Source organism: Tursiops truncatus, chromosome 1, assembly GCF_011762595.2.
Source record: "Tursiops truncatus isolate mTurTru1 chromosome 1, mTurTru1.mat.Y, whole genome shotgun sequence".
Classification (NCBI taxonomy): domain Eukaryota; kingdom Metazoa; phylum Chordata; class Mammalia; order Artiodactyla; family Delphinidae; genus Tursiops; species Tursiops truncatus.
The window spans coordinates 173,793,378-173,816,009 of NC_047034.1; the positions used below are offsets into that span (position 1 = coordinate 173,793,378).

At 47.8% G+C, this 22,632-nt stretch overlaps 1 protein-coding gene across 1 annotated transcript in view; it reads left to right on the forward strand.

The window, feature by feature from the left end:
* Positions 1–22,398, forward strand: part of LRRC38 (leucine rich repeat containing 38) — a 33,787-nt gene extending 11,389 nt beyond the window's left edge. The window contains exon 2 of the mRNA XM_019918799.2: positions 22,145–22,398. Within this exon, the coding sequence (XP_019774358.1) occupies positions 22,145–22,398 (254 nt within the window). The remainder of the gene's footprint in view (positions 1–22,144) is intronic.
* Positions 22,399–22,632: the final 234 nt, after the last annotated feature.

Here is a 22,632-nt window from a genome sequence, read left to right on the forward strand (position 1 = left end):
CATTGCAGATATAATTGAGTAGGATGAGATCGTTAGGGTGGGCCCTAATCCAGTATGACTGGTATCCTTAGAACAAAGAGGAGGTTTGAACACAGATGGACGCAGAAAAAGACACCAGATGAAGGTGAAGGTTGAGCTCAGTGATGCCTTTACAAGCCAAGGAATGCCAAAAATTGCGAACAAACCACCAGATGCTGGGAGAGGGGAAGCAGCCTCTGTCACAGCGCTCAGCAGGAAGCAGCCCTGCCCACACCTCGGTCTCAGACCTCTAGACTTCAGAACTATGAGACAATACATTTCTGTTGTAAAGCCCCCAGTCTGTGGTGCTGTGTTACGGCAGCCCTGGGACGATACTGCAGGGGATAACGATAAACACCCTCCTTGCCAGAGGCAGGGGGATGGATTTGGTAGCCTCCAAAATGGCATCCAGCCCTTGGATTTTATGACGTCAAGAACCAGTTGCTTCACTTCCTTTGCATGTGGGAAAATAAGGCTCTAAAGGAACGAATCGGGTGCTTGTTTATGTGGCTGAGGGCTGTCCCTGCTTCCTGCCCTGAGCAGGCTTCTCCCATTGGCTCCATTTATTGCGTGTCTACTATGTTCCAGGCACTGAGCTAAGCACTCTAGGGCAGCTCCACCCAGTAGGAATAGGATTCAAAGCACGTCTAGAATTTTAAATTTGCTAGTAGCCACATTTAAGTAAATCAAACGAGTAGGTGAAATGAATTTCAGTATTTTATTTAATCCAGCGCTTCCAAAATGCTATTCTTTCAACTTATCAATAGAAAACTCATTCATGAGATACTTTTCCATTCTTTGTTTCGTACAAAGTCTTCAAAATCGGGGTGTGTTTTATACTCACAGCACATCTAAGTCCAGAATGGCCGTGATCAAGTTCTCAACATGTGGCTGGTGGCTACTGTAGTGGACAGTGTAGCTCTATGGGTATCTTCCAAAGAGGTCAGTGCCAGGCGCACCCCATTTTACAGGTGAGAACTCCAAGGCACAGACAGGTTAATGTAACTTGGCCAAGGTCACCAGCCAAGAAGTGATAGAGGGAGGGATGAGCCAGGGTCTTTGTCACCAACCATTGCAGGGCTTCTTAAATATCATGACAGAACCAGGTCCTTTATCCGCAAGCCCACCCTCTCATGTCCACAGCTCCTGCTTTAGGTGCAGAACGAAACTTAGTGAGTCTTGCCAACTCAGAACCTTGACTTGGAGGAAATCAAAGCTGACGAACATATTAGTGGAAACCAGAGTAGACTAAACACCTGTTGAAAGCAAGTTCAGCTCCTACTTTCTGCTCTTCTGAGAGCTTTATCTGGAACAATGACCCCTCCCTGCTTGCCAGAAAGATATCAAGTCACGTCCTTCCTCTGCTCAGAACTCTTCAGTAACTCCCATGTCACTGAGATTAGAAGCCAAGGTTCTTCCAGGGGCTTCTAAGCAGCCCCCACCCCCATGATCTGACCTCCTCCTTTCTTTCTGGCCTAATTTCCTATGACTCCCCTTTCATTCACTCTGATCCAGGCACCCAGACCCCTTATTGTTCCCCCAACACACCAGGCATATTTCAACCCCAGGGCCTTTGCACTTGCTGCTCCCTCCACCTGGAGCACCCTTTCCTGATGTCGGCATGACTTTCTCCCTCATTCCTTTTAGCCGCTTGCTCAAATACCATTTTCTCACCAAGCCTTTCCTCCCAGCCCCACTGAATCCTGCGACCCGCCGCTTCCAGCTCTCCTTCCCTCCGCACTTTGCTTCTCTTTCTCCATAACACCTGTCACCATCTGCTGCATAATACCTATTACTGATTTACTCGTGGTCTGTCTGGTTCCCCTCACTAAATTGTAGTCACAAATGATTTTTTCACTGTTTTTACCCCAGAGCTGGCCTATATTAGGTGCTCAATATGTATTTGTTGACTGAATGAATGACTCAGTGATGGATGCTAACACAAGGCAAAGGGGAGAAGAGCAGAGAGGAGGTGGCCTCCAGAACCACTCCCCTTGCTTAGAGAAAACAGTTTGGTAAACTAACTCTCAGCAAAGTGGTAGTGACTTGAGGGCTAACCAGGAATAAATACAGTAAAGGCAGAAGGAGGGAACCGCTGCTCACTGTGGAGGCACAGTCTGTGTAGAATTTCAGATGCGGGGAGGCCTGGAGGGAAGGCCGGAGCCCCCAGGCCTCACCAAACTGCAGCCTGTAAGCAGTTACCTGGGCTTCCTGTCTGTTGGAAATTGCCAGAGACTCTTTGTATTTGGAGAATAAGACCATATTGACATAGGAAAATGGATGCTTAACTAAGGACAGACGTGGAAGGACATAGCCCCTGTCTCCTGATGTCTGAGGAGCTGTCACTGAATGTGAGCAACTTGTTTTGGCCTCTGAAGATGGACCCATGGTTACGAACTACACGGACACTGATTGTGACACTCTATGAGGAGGGACGACCAGCTGTTGGGCTCCGTAAATGGCCCCGAATTATTCTGATCTCTGTTTCCATCCTTACACCTCCTCTCTGACTCTGACCTTCCTCCCTCTTATAAGGACCCTTGTGACTACATTGGAGCCACCTGGACAGTCCATACCCTGAACTTAATCATATCTTCAAAGGTAACATTTTCTCAGATTCCGGGAATTAGGACGTGGTCATTTGGGGGGCATTTTTCTGTCACCACGGGGAAGTAACTTCACTTCCCCAGGCCAGTTTCTCCACCTGTGAAAGGAGAGGGTCAGATAACGATGCATCCTCTCCACCTGCACACGTTGTTTCTAACGACCCCGTCCCCCAAACGCCGTACCCTGAAGTCACTTCCCAACAGCCCACAACTCTGGCCCCAGTGACAGCAGTTGCCACAGAGGCAGGACCCGCTGAAAACTGCAGGGTGAAGGTGTCCGCCACCGGGATCCTGGGGCTCCCCCTGGTCCCCGCTGCCAGAGGAAGCGTAAATCTAAAAAAAAAAAAAAACCAGCCTGGTTCCTGACTTCCCAGAAAAATCAGAATTTCTGTGTTGGTAAATTGTTTCGGAGCCATCCGGGGCATAGAGAGAGCTTTATGGGTTGAGAGGGAAGTACCAGCACTCGTGGGAAGATGTCCTGGAGTGGTCGTCACGGGCAGCACAGATGGGGCAGCCACCAGGTCACTCCAGAGAGAGGAAGGTAAGTGAAGTCCAACCCATGACCCATATGTGAGTGAGCCTGACCAAGACTGAGGACACCGTGGTGTCGTGGCGAGAGGATGGGCTGTGATGACAGCCAGGCCTGCCCTTAAGTCCAGACCCTCCCAGACGACTTGTATGACTTCAGGTGAGTCACACGGCTTCTTAGAGCCCTGGTCTCTGCATCTAAAACCTACCCCACATTTGCACCCATGTTCGTAGCAGCACTATTCACAATAGCCAGAAGGTGAGAGCAACACAAGTGTCCATCGATGGATGAATGATGTCCAAAATGTGGTCCATGCATACAACAGAATATTGTTTAGCCTTAAAAGGAGGGAAATTCTGACACACACTACAACATGGATGAACCTGAGAACGTGATGCTAAGTGAAAGGGGCCAGTCATAAAAGGACAAATACTGTATGATCCCACTTATCTGAGGCACCTTGGAAGAGGCAAATTTCATAGACACAGAACTGTAGTTGCCAGCGTCTGGGAGGACGGAAGAATGGAGGGTTAGTGTTTAATGGGAACAGGGATTTAATTCTGCAGAATGAAAAGAGCTCTAGAGATGGACGGTGGTGATAGTAGCACAACAATGTGAATGTACTTTATGCCACAGAACTGCACGCTGAAAAATGGTTAAGATGGCAAATTCTACCACAAAATTTAAATTAGAAAAATGGGGCTACAAAAAAAATACTCCAAAGCAGGCATCCCAGCGTCGGCATCATGGGCAGTATGGGCTGGCTAATTCTTCGCCTTGGGGGTCACCCTGGCACTGTTGGGTGGTTAGTAACATCCCTTCTTCTACCCAGTAGATGCCAGTAGCACCCCACCTAGTGTGAGAACCAAAGATATCTCCAGACATCGTCAAATGCCCACTGAGGGGCAAAATCACCCCCAGATGAGAACCACTCTTCAAAAGGGCTGTGGAGAAAGAGGATTAAATGACACGGTAATGGTGAAGTACTTATCATAGTTCCTGGCAAACGATGAGTTTCAATAAATATGACTTCCCCATAGAACGTCACCTCCACAGTGAAATCTGAGGGGGCCCGCTTAACACACACACCCCTCCTCACCCCCAGGACCGCTTCTTCCAGCTGGCCAGTGAGTCCACTGACAGAGATTAACTTGGGACACTGGGTGCTCAGCAGGGCAGGTCTAAGGAGGGAGGCCCAGTGGGTGACTCTGAGCAGTATAGAGCATCAATCACCATGAGTAGTGGGAGGTACCAGGCTCACGAGGCCAGTCTTAGACTTCCTCATGCTGGCCTTGCCAGAAGGTTCTAACCAGTTCATCAGTTGTAATAACTAGACACAGGTTGGTATCCTCAGCCCAGGGCCCAACTTGTAACAAATGTCTGTGATGGATGATGGAGGTGGCAGCCCTGGTGGTGATGGTGGTAGAAATACTGGAGGTGGGCATCAGGGTGGAGATGGCGGACATGGGGAGGTAGAGAAGATGGACATGGGGAGGTGGACATCAGGGTGGAGATGGCAGATGTGGGGAGGTGGGCATCAGGGTGGACGTGGTGGACATGGGTGAGGTAGAGAAGGTGGACATGGGGAGGTGGTCCTCAGGGTGGAGGTGGAGGACATGGGGGAGTGGGCATCATTTTGGAAATGGTGGACTTGGCCAAGGTGGGCATCACGGCAGAGATGGTGGATATAGCAATGGTGGTGGTCAAGTTGATGGCAGTGGTGGTGATAGTGGAAATGCTTGCCAGCTTCCCAGAGAATAAAAGTGTAAGCTGTCAGGATCATCTCTGCTCATTTCTTACCGGGGGAGGACAGTCTGGGCAAACCGCATTGTGAGTCAGTCAGTTTTCCATGCTTGTGTGTGTGACTAATGTCAGTGTCCTGAGGTTCGGGGTGGGAGTCAGGCTGGAGTGGAGGACAGCAGACACAAGTCTCAACCCTGGTGCAGGATCCACTCTTCCGTGCTGCCCCTTCTACAGGACATGCTCTGCGGAGCCAGAACCAAGCAGGAGCGCTTGACCCAAAACTGCAGCTGCGTCTTCCTCTAGTAGAAATCAGCTGATTACTTAATCAGATGAAGTGTCTGCCGGCTGATACGGTGAGAAGTGGGAATTTTCCCCTATGTGGTGATACTTAATGAAGGTGGTGGTAGGGAGCAAAGGTCAGCACTGTGAAACATGAGAGCTGGTGTTCCCCAGCATCGTGCTCCCCAGAAGCATGAGCAAGCCCTGCCTGCCATCTGCGATGCCCCCTCGTGCAGTCTTCCCGTGTAACACGCAGTGGCTGCAGCAGGGGCCACAGCACATGCAACTCCAGGTGCTTGTAGTGAGCTAAGAACCTGATGCCTCAAAAGAGTACTAAACGGGGAGTCAGGAGACCTGGGTTCTGTCCAGACTCCATGTGACCTTAGACAAGCTGCCTAACTTCTCTGGGCCTCTCATCTGTAAAGTAAAGGAGAGACGTTGGGGAGGGGCACCTTCAAGTCTAACTCTGTATGACGCTGTGACATCAGGAGGCTGAAAGTCTGGCTGTGTATGTAAAAGAACCAAAGCTGCTGCTTTTTCCTGGTCCTTTGGGTTTGGGTTCTGGAAGGCTGGCAGGGAGGGCCTGGCTGGGTGTTTCACCAGCCCAGGCCGAGCCCTCTTACTCCAATGAGCAGAAGAGGAGAGTGGAAGAGGCAGTGGAGAACTCTGGCCAAGGCCAATGGGACCGACAGCAGTGGTCCTGGACAATGTCCTTCCTCCCGGGTGTGGGACAGGGAACCCCCTTCCCTGGGAGCTGTAGCGCCAGCGGTGAGCTGGGTGGAGGGGATCAGCCTGACTCTCTCGCCAGTGTTTCTTCTCATCAGGGCCTTCTCGTACCTTGGTAAGCCTTGCGAAGGTCTTAGCACAGGTCTTGGGCAGGCACTTTACAGAAAAACAACTCCAAGTGGGTGGTGAGCACACCATACAATGGTCAGCTCTCCTGGTAATCAGAGAAATGCAAATTCAATCACCAGTGTGCACTTTTATGGCTTATCAGGTTGGCAAAGATGAAAAAGTGACAAAATCCATTATGGGCGTGAGTTCGGGGACTCTCACACAACCTCCAACTTGGCAGAATGTGTCTTGGGGAAATAATTTAAAACGTGTACGTGCTACTCATAGCAGCTTTGCTTCTAGTAAGAAAAAAACTGGAAACATTCGGTGATTGGGCAAGTAAATCATGGCTCATCTGCACAATAAAGTACGCTGTAGCCATTACAAATGATGTTTGATAATTATATTGGTGGAATGAAAGATGTTCCCAGAACGGTTATCCACCAGAGTGGCGGAGTGTATTTCTACTCCGGGGAGTACGTGCACACACAGAAGAAAAAAATCTAGCAAGGTGTAAGCCAGTGTGTTAAACATGTATTTGTGAGTTCTTTTATCCCGCTTCTTTTTGTTTACTTCTATTGTTTCAGTGTATACAGAGGCTTTGCATAATAAGTGGAATTAGGAAAGCAAAAATATATTTTTAATGACAAAAAGCACTTAGTGGCAGTTCCCGAGAGGCCAGATGAGGGGAAAGGCCTGGCTGCAGGCCTGTTTGCTGGCATGGGCGAGAGATAAATCTTACTCTGCCTTCTGCTGTGTCACCATCTATTTCGGGAGAGTGGCAGCAATTCACGCTCTCCAGCTCAGGTGTCAGCTGCTGGGGAGATGTCATCAGTCAAGGGCAGAGGACCAGGAAGGGCGGCAGCAGGCAGGGAGCCAAGCCACCCTGCACGAGGAATGGCCCATCTCTTCGGAGTGTGCCTGGTGGAAAGAAGGAGGTGCTTCTGAAGCAAAGGAGCAGTGAACCACATTCCGCCTGGACCCAAACGAGCCAGAGCCCACTTTGTTTTAGTGGAAGGTCAGTCTGTGTTGAAGGAAGACCCCTAACAAGACAGAAGGTAGGAACTCAGCTTCCCATCAGTCGTGCCTGTTCCCTGAGTTGTCTCCCTAGGAGGGGAGATGGGTTGCACAGAATCAATTGCACTTCCTTCAGAGCCTGGAACCGCCAAACACGTGGTTTTGTGGGACAGCAGGGCAGAGTGAGATGATTTGTGACTGTGGAACAGGGGCTGACCTGACTCTGTTTTCATATAATCCATTGGTTATTGGGCCTCTTGACTGTAAACAACAGAAGCCAACTCTGGTTGATGTAAGCAAGAAAAGGACTCATTGCAGGTACGTCAGGTAATTCACAGAACTGAAGAGAAAGCTGGGGAAGCAGGCTCAGAAAAGAATGAGGCAGCCCTGGGAGTCTGGAAAGGAAAAACCAGTTGAGGAGTTCTCCAGGGCGGGGCTGCTGGATTGAACGGGCTCTGGCCATATTTTTTGGTCAGTCCACTCAAGTTTCAGTGTATTGGGACAGAGAGACTCTGGTGAGGGGCCATGCATTTGAAGAAAGTCTCACTAAGACGTACCCATGGGGTGAGAGGTGATTGCCCAAAATGAAATCTGGGAGCGGACTCCAAATGAGGAGAGATGGAGGTGCGAAGCTGAAGGATGACAAATGACTGTTACACATAAGACACCTGGACTGGGTTGAATTGCATCCTTCAAAGGGATATGTCCAAGCCCTAATGCCTGGAACCTATGAAGGTGACCTTATTTGGAAAAAGAGTCTGTCCATATAACTGAGTTAAGGATCTCGAGGTGAGATCATCCTGGATTTAGGATGGGCCCTAAAATCCAATGACAGGTGTGCTTGTAAGAGAAAGAGAGATGTGAAAGAGATACAGAGCAGAAAGCCACATGACGACAGAGGCAGAGATCCGAGTGATGCTCCCACAAGCCAAGGGATGCCACGAGCCACCAGGAGCTGGAAGAGGCCAGGAAGGATTCTCCCCTCGAGCCCTCAGAGGGAGCCTGGCCCTCGGGCACTTTAATTTTGGACTTCCGGCCTCAGCAACTACGAGAGAACGAATTTGTCTCAAGCCACCTGGTTTGTGATAATTTGTTACCGCAGTCCTAGGAAATACGACAACACCCAGACCCTTTAGAATGACCTCTCCCCGCGGAGTACTCTGGGCTTGGGCCACCACTGGAGGTGACGTGGGTTCCAAACTGGGTTTACAAGTTTCCTGGGCAGCTTTGGCTTAAGTCTGTGACTCACTGGGTCTCAGTATCCCCACAATAACTTGTGCAAGCATTTTTAAGACAATAGGGGAGGGTAACGGCTAACAGCATAGGCTCTGGAGTCAGACCGCCTGACTCCAAATCCTGGCTCCATCATTTCTCAGCTGGAGAACCGGAAGCAGGTAACAGAAGTAGCATTCAGCTTCTTTGTCTGCTGACCGGGGTCACTATAGTACTAGCCACAGAGCTTGTTTTATGGATTAGAGGAGTGTAGACAGTGCAATGCTTAGAAGACTACCCAGCATGTGGTAAGGCTGCAGGGGGTTGTAGCTGATTTGCCCTCACTGTTTGCAGAGCTCTTTGTTCTGCTCCATCTGTGTCCAAAGAGCAGTGAATGTTTCCACCTCCCAAGAGGGAAAAGCATGGGAGAAATACATACAGCTTCTTCTTCGTCCTAGTGAGCTGCAAGGTATATGGCGATGGATTTAGCGTAAAGGACTTCTGTCCTGCAAGGGAGGGACCTGTGCTTGTCCAGCACCATCAGCCATTAGGTGGGATGGACTGTCTGTTTGGGGAGGTGGTCTAGGAACCCCTCTGTGGCCATGCAACTAAGCCACGCTCTCCAATCCTGTCTTTATTCATACATCATTCAAAAATACTTTTGAAAGTTCTAGGTACTGGGAATACAGCAGGGAACAAAACCAAAAGCCCGACCTCCCAGAGCTGACAATTGAGTGGAGAGGGGCAGGGAAGCAGGAAATAAACAGATAGATACACATATACCATGTCAGATGGTCCCATAGAGAAAAATAAAGCCAGGTACAGGGGATGGGGAGTGATCGTGGGGCTGGGGAGAGCATCTCTGATAAAGTGACATCTGAACAGAGACCTTAAGGAAGTGGAGTGAGCCAGGCAGAGGGAACAGGTGCAAAGGCCCTGAGGTAGGCCTGTGCATGGCGTGTCTGAGGAATGGCAAGCAAGGTGGAGTGAGGGGTTTGCGGGAACAGTGGTAGGGATCGTGGATTTCACTTTGGGAAATAGGAGGAGCCTTAGTGGCGGTGGTGGTAGGAGGTGTTGAGCAGGAGAATGATGGGATATAAGTTTTTCTGTAAAAGTCTCATTCTGGCTGCTGCAGGGAGAATTGGGGCAGCCAGTAGGGTAGACACAGGAAGACAGCATAGGCTCCTGCAGTTTTATCAGTAACAAAACTGATGTTCTCACCTATTTCCCCTGAGTCCTGTGTCTCTCAATCATTCAGTTCTAAACTCAGGGCGGGAACTGAGTTATCTATTGAACCCACCAGCTATTACTAGTATTATTTCAGAAATCATATGTAGTAAATAGGAAGAGGTCTCCGCATCTCGGATGCACTTCACTGAAGAAGACAGAGAAATCACAAAAGTTGATAGCTCCCAGCATTTTTGCCAGTAAAGAACCTATTGTATTAATGTTTCCAGACCCTGAGTTTGAAAGATTTTGTCTACCAAATTGCATGTTCGAGTAAATAGCCCCTGAGGCCTTCTCACAGACAAGTGACTGATTGGCCTTTTGACAGCTAGTCCTTGCTTACAGAACCCCAGCCCACCTGCAGGACCCCGGCTGGGAACCATGCACGAGGATCCTTCTCACCCAGATATTTCTGAGTTGTTTTAGATTTTCCCAGTTTTCCTGATGTTCGTGTGCTGTGTGCCAGGCCCTGAGCTGGCAGCTGTGTCTGCAGACGTGAGAGACACAGGCCGCCCCGTGGAGGAGTTGACTTTTGTGGAGGAGGTGTGGGGGGCCAGGAAGGGAGGGGTCTGATTCAGGGGAAGGGGGAGCACAGGAAACATTCAGGGCAGGCTTCCCAGAGGAGGTGTTTACTGGGTTGAGTTTTGAACAGGAGTTGGCAAACTTTCTATTAAGGGCTGGGTAGTAAATATTTTAGGCCTCGTGAGCCATAGAATCTCTTGCAACTACTCAAACTTACCATTGTAGCTCGAAAGCAGCCTTAGCTAATGTGTAAACCAGGGGGTCTGGCTGTGTTCCAGTAAGACTTTATTTACAAATACATGTGGGAGAGGGAAGGAAGGGCGATTTGGGCCTGGAGCTGTAGTTTGCAGGTGTACCTCTGGTCTTGAAGAATAAGGAAGTGGTCCCCGGGCTCTTGTTCCAGGTGGGATAGAGAGTACGGAATATGACGATGCTTCCCAAATGTGGCCTTTTATCAGTGGTCATTTTTTTCCAGGCAAAATGAGAGCAATGAGGGCACTGTGGTGAGTGTTTTTTAAGGCCAGTGTATTAACTGATTTGCTGTTATCCTGCCTTTCTTAACTTTAATGGTGTACCAATGTTCTCTCTTTTATAAAATGATGATGGCGTGAGTGTGTTTAATGTCCTGAGAAGAATTATCAGCTGCAGCCCTGTGTCAGTCTCCTCTATTTGTTATTTTAATTAATTAATTTATTTATTTATTTATTTATTATTTTTTGCGGTACGTGGGCCTCTCACTGTTGTGGCCTCTCCCGCTGCGGAGCCCAGGCTCCGGACGCGCAGACTCAGCGGCCATGGCTCACGGGCCCAGCCGCTCCGCGGCATGTGGGATCTTCCCGGACCCAGGCACGAACCTGTGTCTCCTGCATCGGCAGGCGGACTCTCAACCACTGCGCCACCAGGGAAGCCCTATTTCTTATTTTTAAAAATTTTTGTACCATTATGTAAAAGTCAAAAGCCGGAGGATCATAGCTGTAGACTCTAGGCTTCCGAGAGATCTTAGTCACAGGCGGGTGGTCTTACCCTAAACTTATGCCCATGCCTTGCAGTCCCTGGCTGCCTCTGGGATGCAGGACAGGCAGAAACACTGCCCCAGGGGGTTACACACTCACATGCCTGCACAGGGGCCAGCAGGTGACATGAATGAGTGAGCAGGCTCGCAGCATGTGTCCTGTCGCATTAGGGCAGCCTGACAGTTGTCTCCATGTGACAACATTGCCTTATCTGCTGATTTGAATGTTTTTTTAGATTCTTAAGATAAAAGACCACTATTGTTGCTTGGACAAAAAAAAAAAAAATCTTTTGCAATCTGAGCCTGACTCAGCGTTGCCATCCTTTAATCTCTTAATCCAGATTCTCAGATCCTGGCCATGACGCTCCATCGACTCCACACGCAGCCACTGTGGCAGCCATTTGGGAAGATATTGTATTTGGGGGTCGCTATTCTAGCCCAGGAGGGCGCCTCTAATGTCATTCTCACCCACACTTCCAGATTCCATCCGGGCCTCTTGCCTGCAATGCCTTTCTCATTCCTCCCCAGGAATCCCCTGAACTCAAAGGTATGTGTTCATTCCATAAATACGGATGAGTATTACCAGACCTTCCACACACCCTGGCTCTTCATTCTCTGAATTTGTAAAGCCCAAAGTCGAGTCTCAATCATATATTGTCTTCCTTCCCCATTGCTTGATGTACTTTAGTTTGGGCTCCTCTGTCAGATTATAAACTTCCTGAGGCTGAGGATGTCACTTTCTTCAGCGTTACAGACAACATAGAGTGACGGGAAAAACACAGGCTTTGGAGTAAAACAAAGTGAGAGGATAGTTTGAATTTGGGCTTCCCTATTTAACAGTACGTGAATTGCCAAAGATTTCTAAGACCCGCTTCCTCAGCTATGAATTGAGGATAATGCCACTCACCTCCCAGTTGGAGGTCAACTGTAAATGACGTGTGTTAAGGGGTGTGCACTGCATCAGAACATAACAGGTGCTCAATAAATGCTACCCACCCCCTGCACACACATTCTTCCCAGTTTAGGGCGTGGATGAAGGCGCAGGAAGTAGTAGGTGAATGATACTGGATTGGGAGATATGCCTAGTCTTCCTTTTCAGAAATCTGCCCAGTGTGCCTCTGGGTCCCCCCGCAAGGGTTTCTCAGCCCTGTTTTCTACCCAGGTTTGACTTACCTGGGACCAACCTTTTGCAACATGGCTGCTAATCCTTGATGAAATGCCCCATGCAGGCTGATTAGGAGACTATGGCCTTCATTTAAAAAGAAGGAGCAGGCCAATAAACACATGAAAGGATGCTGGATATCACTAGTCAGTAGAGAAATGCAAATCAAAACCACCAGGAAAATGAATACTACTTCACTTCCATTAGGATGGCCATTTTTTAAAATGTAAAATAACACGTGTGGGCAAGGATATAGAGAAATTGGAACCCTTGTGCACTGTTTTTGTTTTTTTTTAATATTTATTTATTTTTATTTGGTTGTGCCGGGTCTTAGTTGTGGCAGGCGGGCTCCCTAGTTGCAGCTCCAGGGCTCCTTAGTTGCGGCTCACCAGCTCCTTAGTTGCAGCACGTGGGCTCCTTAGTTGCAGCAGGTGGGCTCCTTAGTTGTGGCTCCAGAGCTCCTTAGTAGATGCTCACCAGCTCCTTAGTTGCAGCACATGGGCTCCTTAGTTGCGGCAGGTGGGCTCCTTAACTGCGGCTCGTGGGCTCCTTAGATGCAGCTCGCCAGCTCCTTAGTTGCGGCACACAGGCTCCTTAGTTGTGACATACAAACTCTTAGTTGCGGCATCTAGTTCCCTGACCAGGGATCGAACCCGGGCCCCCTGCATTGGGAATGCAGAGTCTCATCCACTGCACTATCAAGGAAGGCCCCTCTTGTGCACTGTTTATGGGAGTATAAACTGTGTAGCCATAGCGGAAATCACTATGGTCGTTCATCAAAAAATTAAATGTAGAATTACAATCTGATCCCTCAATTCCACTTCTCAGTTATGTACCTAAAAGAATTGAAAGCAGAGACTTCAACAAGTCTATTGTATGCCAAGGTTTATAGCAGCATTATTTACAATAGCCAAAAGGTGGAGACAACCCAAGTGCCCATCAGTAATGAATGGATAAACAAAATGTGGTGTCACCATACAATGGAATATTATTCAGCCTTAAAAAAGAAGGAACTTCTGGGGCTTCCCTGGTGGCGCAGTGGTTGAGAGTCCGCCTGCCGATGCAGGGGACACAGGTTCGTGCCCCGGTTCGGGAAGATCCCACATGCTGTGGAACGGCTGGGCCCGTGAGCCATGGCCGCTGAGCCTGCACGTCTGGAGCCTGCGCTCTGCAACGGGAGAGGCCACAACAGTGAGAGGCCCGCGTATCGCAAAAAAAAAAAAAAAAAAAAAAAAAAAAAGAAGGAATTTCTGATACATGCTACAACATGGCTGGACCTCGCAGACATTATGCTAGGTGAAATAAGCCAGTCACAAAATGACAAATATTGTATGATTCCACTTATATGATTAGGCAGTTCATGGAGACAGAAAGTAGGGAGTGGTTGCCAGGGGCTGGGAATGAGGCAAGGGGAGTTACGGTTTAATGGGTACAGAGTTTGGGGGATGACAAAGTTTTGGAAATAAATAGTGGTGATGGTCATACATCATGGTATATGTACTTAATGCCAATGAATTTATACACTTAAAAATAGTTAAAATGATAACCATTATGTTATGCATATTTTACCAAAATTTTAAAATTGCAAAGAATAAGACAGAGAAGGAAAGGAAAGGGAGGAGGAGGAGGGAGGAGATGGAGGAAGAGCAGAGAAGGAGGCTCCACTGGCTCTGTAGTCAGGATGACTCTGGACATGCAGATCTTTCTGGCATTAAGGATCCTTAACGAGTTCCACCTCCCTATCTCAGATGTCTTGAGCAAGTAGAGGAAAGGAGAGTTTCGTTTAAATTTCTGCCTCATCCTAATGTAATTAGAGAAGCATCTCTCCTGCTGCTGCTGCAAGTGTAGAGAGCACTGTGATGGCTGAGTTTATGTGTCAGCTTGATTGGGTCGTGGGTCCCCTGATATTTGGTCAGACATTATTCTGGGTGTGTCTGTGAGGGTGTTTGGGGATGAAATTAACACTTGAATCAGTAGACTGAGTAAAGCAGATGACCCTTCCTAATGTGGGTGGACCTCATCCAATCAGTTAAAGGCCTGATTACAGCAAAAAGGCTGACCCTCCTTCGAGTAGGGGGGAACCCCTCCTGCATGACTGCCTAGGGCTGGGACATCAGTTCCTTCTTGCCTTCGGATAGAACGGTAACACTGGCCCTCCCTGGGTCCTGAGCCAGTGGGCATTCGTACTGTAACTATACCACCAGCTTTCCTGGGTCTCCAGCTTCCCGACTGCAGATCTTGGGGCTTGTCAGCTCCATAGTTCCATGAGCCAATTCCTTATAATAAGTATCTCCGTGTATACTCATCCTATTGGTTCTGTTTCTTTGGAGAACCCTGACTAACAAAGCCACCCTCATCAGATACCAGGAGTCAGGCCTGCTCACAATTTGAAACCTTGAAAATCTGTATGATACTAACAGTGGCTTTTTCAAGCTTGAATGATGGCCAGGCACCCTGGTAAGAGCTTTTCAGATATCCCCTCATTACATGCTCAGAGCATCATCACAAGGCACTGCTTGGGGAGACAGGACCTGGGCCAGGATCATAGGATATCAGGAGGTAGAGCCAGGGCCCACCCGGAGGTCTGTTCGAACACTCACAGGATGGTTTCCCTCCACATCTGCACTTCACAGTACCCACAGAGCACTTCTCCTGACCAGGGAGAGGCTATGCCAGCACCTTGACCTTTCCAGGTCAGGGCCTGGGGACCAGGAGGGTTGCTGGAGAGTTCCAGAACATCTCTTTAAAAGACGATTGCAACAAAAAGAATGAAATACCTAGGAATAAACGTACCTAAGGAGACAAAAACCTGTATGCAGAAAATTATAAGACACTGATGAAAGAAATTAAAGATGACACAAACAGATGGAGAGATATACCATGTTCTTGGATTGGAAGAATCAACATTGTGAAAATGACTATACTACCCAAAGCAATCTACAGATTCAATGCAATCCCTATCAAACTACCACTGGCATTTTTCACAGAACTAGAACAAAAAATTGCACAATTTGTATGGAAACACAAAAGACCCCAAATAGCCAAAGAAATCTTGAGAAAGAAAAACGGAGCTGGAGGAATCAAGCTCCTGGACTTCAGAATATACTACAAAGCTACAGAAATCCAGAGAGTATGGTACTGGCACAAAAACAGAAATATAGATCAATGGAATAGGATAGAAAGCTCAGAGGTAAACCCATGTGCATATGGTCACCTTATTTTGATAAAGGACACAAGAATATACAATGGAGAAAAGACATCCTCTTCAATAAGTGGTGCTGGGAAAACTGGACAGCTACATGTAAAAGAATGAACTTAGAATGCTCCCTAACACCATACACAAAAATAAACTCCAAATGGATTAAAGACCTAAATATAAGGCCAGACACTATAAAACTCTTAGAGGAGAACATAGGCAGAACACTCTATGACATAAATCACACCAAGATCCTTTTTGACCCACCTCCTAAAGAAATGGAAATAAAAACAAAAATAAACAAATGGGACCTAATGAAACTTAAAAGCTTTTGCACAGCAAAGGAAACCATAAACAAGATGAAAAGACAACCCTCAGAATGGGAGAAAATATTTGCAAATGAAGCAACTGACAAAGGATTAATCTCCAAAACTTATAAGCAGCTCATGCAGCTCAATATCAAAAAAACAAACAACGCAATCCAAAAATGGGCAGAAGACCTAAACAGGCATTTCTCCAAAGAAGATATACAGATTGCCTACAAACACATGAAAGGTTGCTCAACATCCCTAATCATTAGAGAAATGCAAGTCAAAACTACAGTGAGGTATCACCTCACACCCGTCAGAGTGGCCATCATGAAAAAATCTACAAACAATAAATGCTGGAGAGGGTGTGGAGAAAAGGGAACCCCTTGCACTGTTGGTGGGAATGTAAACTGATACAGCCACTATGGAGAACAGTATGGAGGTTCCTTAAAACACTTGAAATAGAACTACCATACGACCCAGCAATCCCACTACTGGGCATATACCCTGAAAAAGCCATAATTCAAAAAGAGTCATGCACGATGTTCATTGCAGCTCTATTTACAATAGCCTGGACATGGAAGCAACCTAAGTGTCCATCGACAGATGAATGGATAAAGAAGATGTGGCACATATATACAGTGGAATATTACTCAGCCATAAAAAGAAACGAAATTGAGTTATTTGTAGTGAGGTGGATGGACCTAGAGTCTGTCATACAGAGTGAAGTAAGTCAGAAAGAGAAAAACAAATACCATATGCTAACATATATATATGGAATCTAAAAAAAAAAAATGGTCGTGAAGAACCTAGGAACAGGACAGGAATAAAGACATAGACCTACTAGAGAATGGACTTGAGGGCCCGCAAGAGGGAAGGGTAAGCTCGGACAAAGTGAGAGAGTGGCATGGACATACATATACTACCAAATGTAAAATAGACAGATATTGGGAAGTGGCCACATAGCACAGGGCGATCAGCTCAGAGCTTTGTGACCACCTAGAGGGGTGGGATAGGGAGGGTGTGAGGGAGACTCAAGGGGGAGGAGATATGGGAACATATGTATATGTATAGCTGATTCACTTTGTTATAAAGCAGAAACTAACACACCATTGTAAAGCAATTATACTCCAATAAAGATGTTAAAAAAAAAAAAGAAAGAAAGGAATGCTCTACACCATAAAAAAAAAAAAAAAAAAGCCGCTGCCTGGAGGAGGGAACTTGTTCTGAGGCCCTGGGTGGGGCTGGTTCAGCCTTAGGTCTCCTTGACAGGGAAAATGGGTGGGAGTGCATAGTGGCTGGTGTCAGTCTAGGCTCTGTCTGTTTCCTGGCAGTGTGGCCTTGGGCAAGTCACTTGACTTCCCTGTGTCTCAGTTTGAACATCTGTAAAGTGGGGATGACTAGAGGCTCCTCTTTGGGTTGGCCTGAGGATTCAGTGAGCTAATGTGTATAAAGCCCTAAGAGCAGGGCCTGGCACACATGAAGTGCCCCATAAATACTGGTTCTTGTTTACTATTCTTAACTCAGACAGCTGAGGAGGTGGGCTCAGAAAAGGAGGGAGGGGCTTCCCTGGTGGTGCAGTGGTTGAGAGTCCGCCTGCCGATGCAGGGGACACGGGTTCGTGCCCTGGTCTGGGAAGATCCCACATGCCGCGGAGCGGCTGGGCCCGTGAGCCATGGCCGCTGAGCCTGTGTGTCCGGAGCCTGTGCTCTGCAACGGGAGAGGCCACAACAGTGAGAGGCCCGCGTACCTCAAAAAAAAAAAGAAAAAAAGAAAAGAAAAGGAGGGAGAACATTCCAAATCAAGTAGGGACATCACATGGACTCCCCTCCTCCCCTCCACAGCTCATGACCAGCCATCCTCCCTCTGTCCCTCCGGGCCTCCCCCCAGAGACCCCTACCCCGCACTCTCCTCACAACTTCTCTCCGGCTTTCACTGGACCTCTTGTGCGACTTCTCACTCTCTCTCCTAAAATATCACTATTTATGCTTGTGTCCTGCTGCCCCTATTAGACCTAAGTTCCTTGAGGCCAGGACTGCGTCTTCCTCTTTTTCTCTCCTCCCTCTTTCCCTCCCTCCCTCCCTCCCCACCCCTTCCTGCCTTCTTTCTTTTGTCCTTTCTTTCTCTCTCTCCTTTCTTTTCTTTTCTTTTTTGGTATCTAACATTAAGCTTTACCCATTTTGTTTAATTCATGAATTAAAAATCCATTTAACAACTAAATGTCTGCCTAGTAGCCAAGAGCAGCCCTGCCTTAGAAGCTTACCTACTTAGCTGAGCATTTCAGTCTAAAACAGCGGTTCTCAACCAGGGAATTCTGTCTCCTTCCCCGACCTCCTCCTGGGGACATGTGGCACTGTCTGGAGACATTATTGATTGTCACACTGGGTGGGGATGCTACTGGCATCTCGTGGGTAGAGGACAGGGATAATGATAAACATCCTGCAGTATATAGGACAGCCTCCTACCTCAAAGAATTATCCAGGCCCGAATGTTGGTAGCGCGGAGGTTGAGAAACCCTGGTCTAGAGTAGCTCCGGCAGGAGAGAAGAGGGGACCCCAAAGTCAGATTACTCCAACTCCTGAGTTCTGCAGTTGGCCTTGACTGTGTTCTTACAGCAGCCGGCAGTGGTGCCCTGCCCCCCTCTGCTGGGTCCTGCTGACTCTCTTTTCTCTGCCCTTTGTGAGCTACGGAAACCCATTAAGTCAGTGTATCTTGTGATGGCTCCATTGAGCGTGGGTCCAGAGCCTCCCACTCCTGGTGGGCTTGTGTGTGGGGTTTTTCAAGCAAGCCTGCTTCCTCTAGCCACAGAGAAATGTGATATGACAGTTTGTAAAAGTGTCACTTTGTAAAAATGCCAGGCGTAATCTCAAGGCACAAAGAACACCGTAGAAATCAGAAGCGACTTGAGGAGTCGTGGCCAGCAAAGGTTGGATTCAAATGGCAGGCTCTGTGGGCTTGTGTTGTTTTGTTGGGGTGGTGTTTGCCAGTTAATACAGCTCATTGAAAAAATGACTTCTAGACCTTTTCTCTCTTTAATAATGACCTGTTATGGGTTTGAAAATGGCAAATATTATCTTCGTTTTAGAAACTGAGCTTCACGTAGTCCAATGGTGTCCATCAGTGTCCATCTTTTCTATTTTTGTAACATCTTTGGCTGGCAGGGAGGGGTGGGGTGGATGTTAAGAAGGGGCAGGTCAATTGATTTTCCTGCTTTTCCATTGAAAAAAATAATGTCTGCAAGGGAACCCCACAATAACTCTTCATAAAGCTCTCCTGTTCTGTTCAAATGCATTTAAAATGCTCAGAAGTAAACAAAAGCTTGGCTTAAGAAAAGAAATTGTCAAAAACGTAGTCAAGTGTAAACTGGAGAAACCTGCAGAGCTTTGGTCCAGCTAATTCCTTGGATATCTAAGGTAGGCATCCATTCAGGGAGAGGAGGGAACATGAGTATGGTTGCTGAGCAACAGTTCCCATGGGGAGAAGAGCATCAGTGGGTTGGCTATAGACTGCATAAAAGATGGGTCAGGACAGATGGAAGGAGGAAGCTCGGTCATTCTTCCTCCACCTTCTGTTTCTGAGCTAGAAGGGAAGATACACAATAAAGACCCAAAGGGTGGTGGCAGGATTGCTGTGCAATTAGCAGGGCTGCTCTTTGCAGAACAGAAACCAGCTAATTAGTGAGGTGTGAGGAATCATTCTGACTTTCAGGTTATGCTAGATATGGGTTGAAGGCAGCTTTCTGAAACCAGGAAGCACTGAAAAAGCTAATTGAAGGTTTCCTGAGAACTGCAAGGATGCCAAAGATACACAGAAATTGCAGGCAGGTGAGCTTAACGTCAAAACGGTGTCTTCACATCCCTGTGAAGCTGTGTTGCTGAAGGCAAGGTGTGTAAATTCTCTGTGCTTCAGTTTTCTCATTCATAAAATGGGTGAATAATAGTTGTTGTGAGAATTAAGAGTTAATATGCATATAGAACTTAGAACAGTGTTTGCATGTAGTAAGTGCAATATGAATATTAGGTACTATTACTTTATTTTTCTCTCCTCTTCCAGATCAAAGACAGGTCTGACCTTTTTATGCATTTTAATATCATGCATTTTCTTATATTCGAAGTTCGTGAAATTATGACAGTAACTTGACTTTGTATGTAGTTCATATTGTATATCCATCAGGATGTGCAGATTATGCTTGATAACGAACAGTCTTTAAAGCTTAATGCTAACACAAGTCTGTATCTTTTGTTCTTGTCCAGTGAGGATTGTTTTTAGTCTACTAGGGTTGCCATAACAAAATACCACAGATCAGGTGGCTTAAACAACAGAAATTTATTTTATCACAGTTCCAGAGGCTAGAAGTCCAAGATCAAGGTGTGTGCAGGCTTGGTTTCTGCTGAGGCCTGTTTTCCTGGCTTGCAGATGGCCACCTTCTCGCTGTTTCTTCACATGGCCTTTCCTCTATGCACACACACAGAGAAAGAGAGAGCTCTCTGTTATCTCTTCCTCTTCTTATAAAGACACCAATCCTATTGATCAGGGCCCCACCCTTATGACCCCATTCAACCTTAATTACCTCCCTAGAGACCCTATGTCCAAATATAGTCACATTGGAGGTTAGGGCTTCAACATATGAATTTGGGGTGGGGGGAGATACAATCCAGTCCATAACAGGATTGGGGGTGGAGGTGGGCCTTTCTTCATAGTATTTGTTTGAAGACCCCGGTTCTCAGGGGCTTCATCTCAGCACATGCCCATCTCTCCCGCCCCAGCTCATGCTGAATGAACTCACTCTGATGCCCCAGCTGCATGGTTCCCCGAACTCCAAGTTCTTTGCCAGCTTCCTTCTTCTCTACCTGGACTGTTCTTCCATAACTGCTTCCATCTCATCCTTTAGACCTTAGTTGACACCCTATCTACAGATGGTCCTTTGTCCCAGGCAAGTCTCAGCTTTGGGCTCCTACGAGTAAGTAGAAGGGGTAAAATTCACCGGCCTGCAGTCCTTGTAGCTGCCCTCCCATTTCACTTGATGGTAGATGGGGTACCCCGAGGGGAACCGCTAACTGATAGAGGAGCAGTCATACAGCGGTATCTCTAAAATGCCATGAATCCATTACACTAAGAACATGTCCCTCACCCCCAGGTGACCGACAACTGCTGTCACCACCACTCCTCTTGGTGGCAGCCATGAGAAGACAATGTTGGCTTCCTATGTCCCTGGCCCCTCTCTTCCTGGCTTTCCTCTCCAGCCCCACACCTGCTTTCTGTTCCTTTTGGAGGCACAGTGGCTGCAGGCCAGGTCTCTGGAGGCAATGGTTTGAGTTAGAGTCCAAGCTAGGCCACTTACTAGCTGTGCCACTTTGGACAAGTTACTTTACCTCTCTGAGCCTGTTTCCTCATCTGTAAAATGGGGATGATGGCAGGACCTATCTCACAGAGTTGTGAGGATTAAACTATTTATTATGTGTGAAGTGCTTAGAACAGTGCCTGGCCCATGGTAAGCTCTAGATTGCATTTATTGCTGTTGCTATGAAGCCCTGTCTCAGCACATACCCAGATGTAACATTTTTTTTGACCTGTGGATTTGAAACTTCTTTTTAAATTAGCCAGACACTTTTCACATGAGATCTTAAAGGGAACCCCAATATATAAAACAGAGTTTACAAGGGCTCTTCTGGTTGTAGCGGGGTGGGTGTCCCAGGAACTCTCTCTCAAACCCCTCAGTCTCTCTCACCAACTAGAAGATAATGTTTTCACGTGTGCCTCGTGGACCAGCGGCATCAGAATCACCTGGATTTTAAAAATGCAGAGGCTGGGGTCCCAGTGCAGCCTGCTGAATTGGATTCTCCAGGGGGCGGAGCCTGGGAATCTGGATTTCGGTATAGTCTTCAGGTGATTCTGAAGCACAGAGGAGCTCATGCAAGCATCGTAACTACATATTTATTTTCCCCACTCCTGCCAAGGGAAAACCCTTCTAGGGTAGTGAGTGGAGTTTCTACAGTGCTACACTGATCCTCTGTTCAGTTTCTCCTGGGTGGCAGTGGAAAGGAGGCTGGCATTCTTCTTGGGAAGCTGCCTTACACACTAGAGGGTACTGCCATTGGTTGGCACCGCCCCTCCGCATCCCACAGCCTTGCCCTGCCCTCTGCCCCGAGGGCGCTGGGTATTACCAGATCTGGATTACGGTTTACAGAGCTTCTAAACCCTAAAAAGATTATGCTCCCTTCCATCACCACCTTGAGTGATTCAAAATCAAGAGTGCCACACCTTAAAGAAAGGGAGACCAGCACATTCTGGTTTCTTCCATGTGATTCCCCTGAGGCTTTCTGAAAACGTTTAAATTGCATTCAAGTCAACTTTTTCCCCCTTTTGTGTTTGGGGGCACGCGCCTGCTTTGCACCTGGTAAGCACTCACCTTGCTAACTTGTAGGCAATCCTGGGCTGCAGCCTAAACCTCTCTCTCGTTCTGCCTGCCTTTCTCACAGGCCTTGACGAAATCCAATGCTCCCTGCCCATGGAGAACAGGAGGATATTCCTGCAAGAGCTGTCGGAGGCCAGCTTCAGCGAGTGCAAGTTCAGCCTCTCGCTCACAGACCTGTTCATCATCATCTTCTCTGGCGTGGCTGTGTCCATCGCCGCCATCATCTCCAGCTTTTTTCTGGCCACCGTGGTGCAGTGCTTCCAGAGGTGCGCCCCCAACAAAGACACTGAGGACGAAGATGAGGATGAGGACGACTGAACCACCTGCACCCCCTCCTCGCTCTCCAGACCCCCAGCAGGTGGCGCTCCTCCGAGGGAAATGCTGAAAACGGAGAAGAATTGACCATCAGTGACCAGAGCAGCGCCTGCTCTGAGCCTCGCCCCCTGGGCGCACCCGCTGAGACCGCTGATCTCAGAGTTTAGAATCCGCAGAGCGAAGGAGCCCAGGAAGGATTCCCCGAGGAGAGCCTGCCTCTCGGCTTGAGGTGCGTGT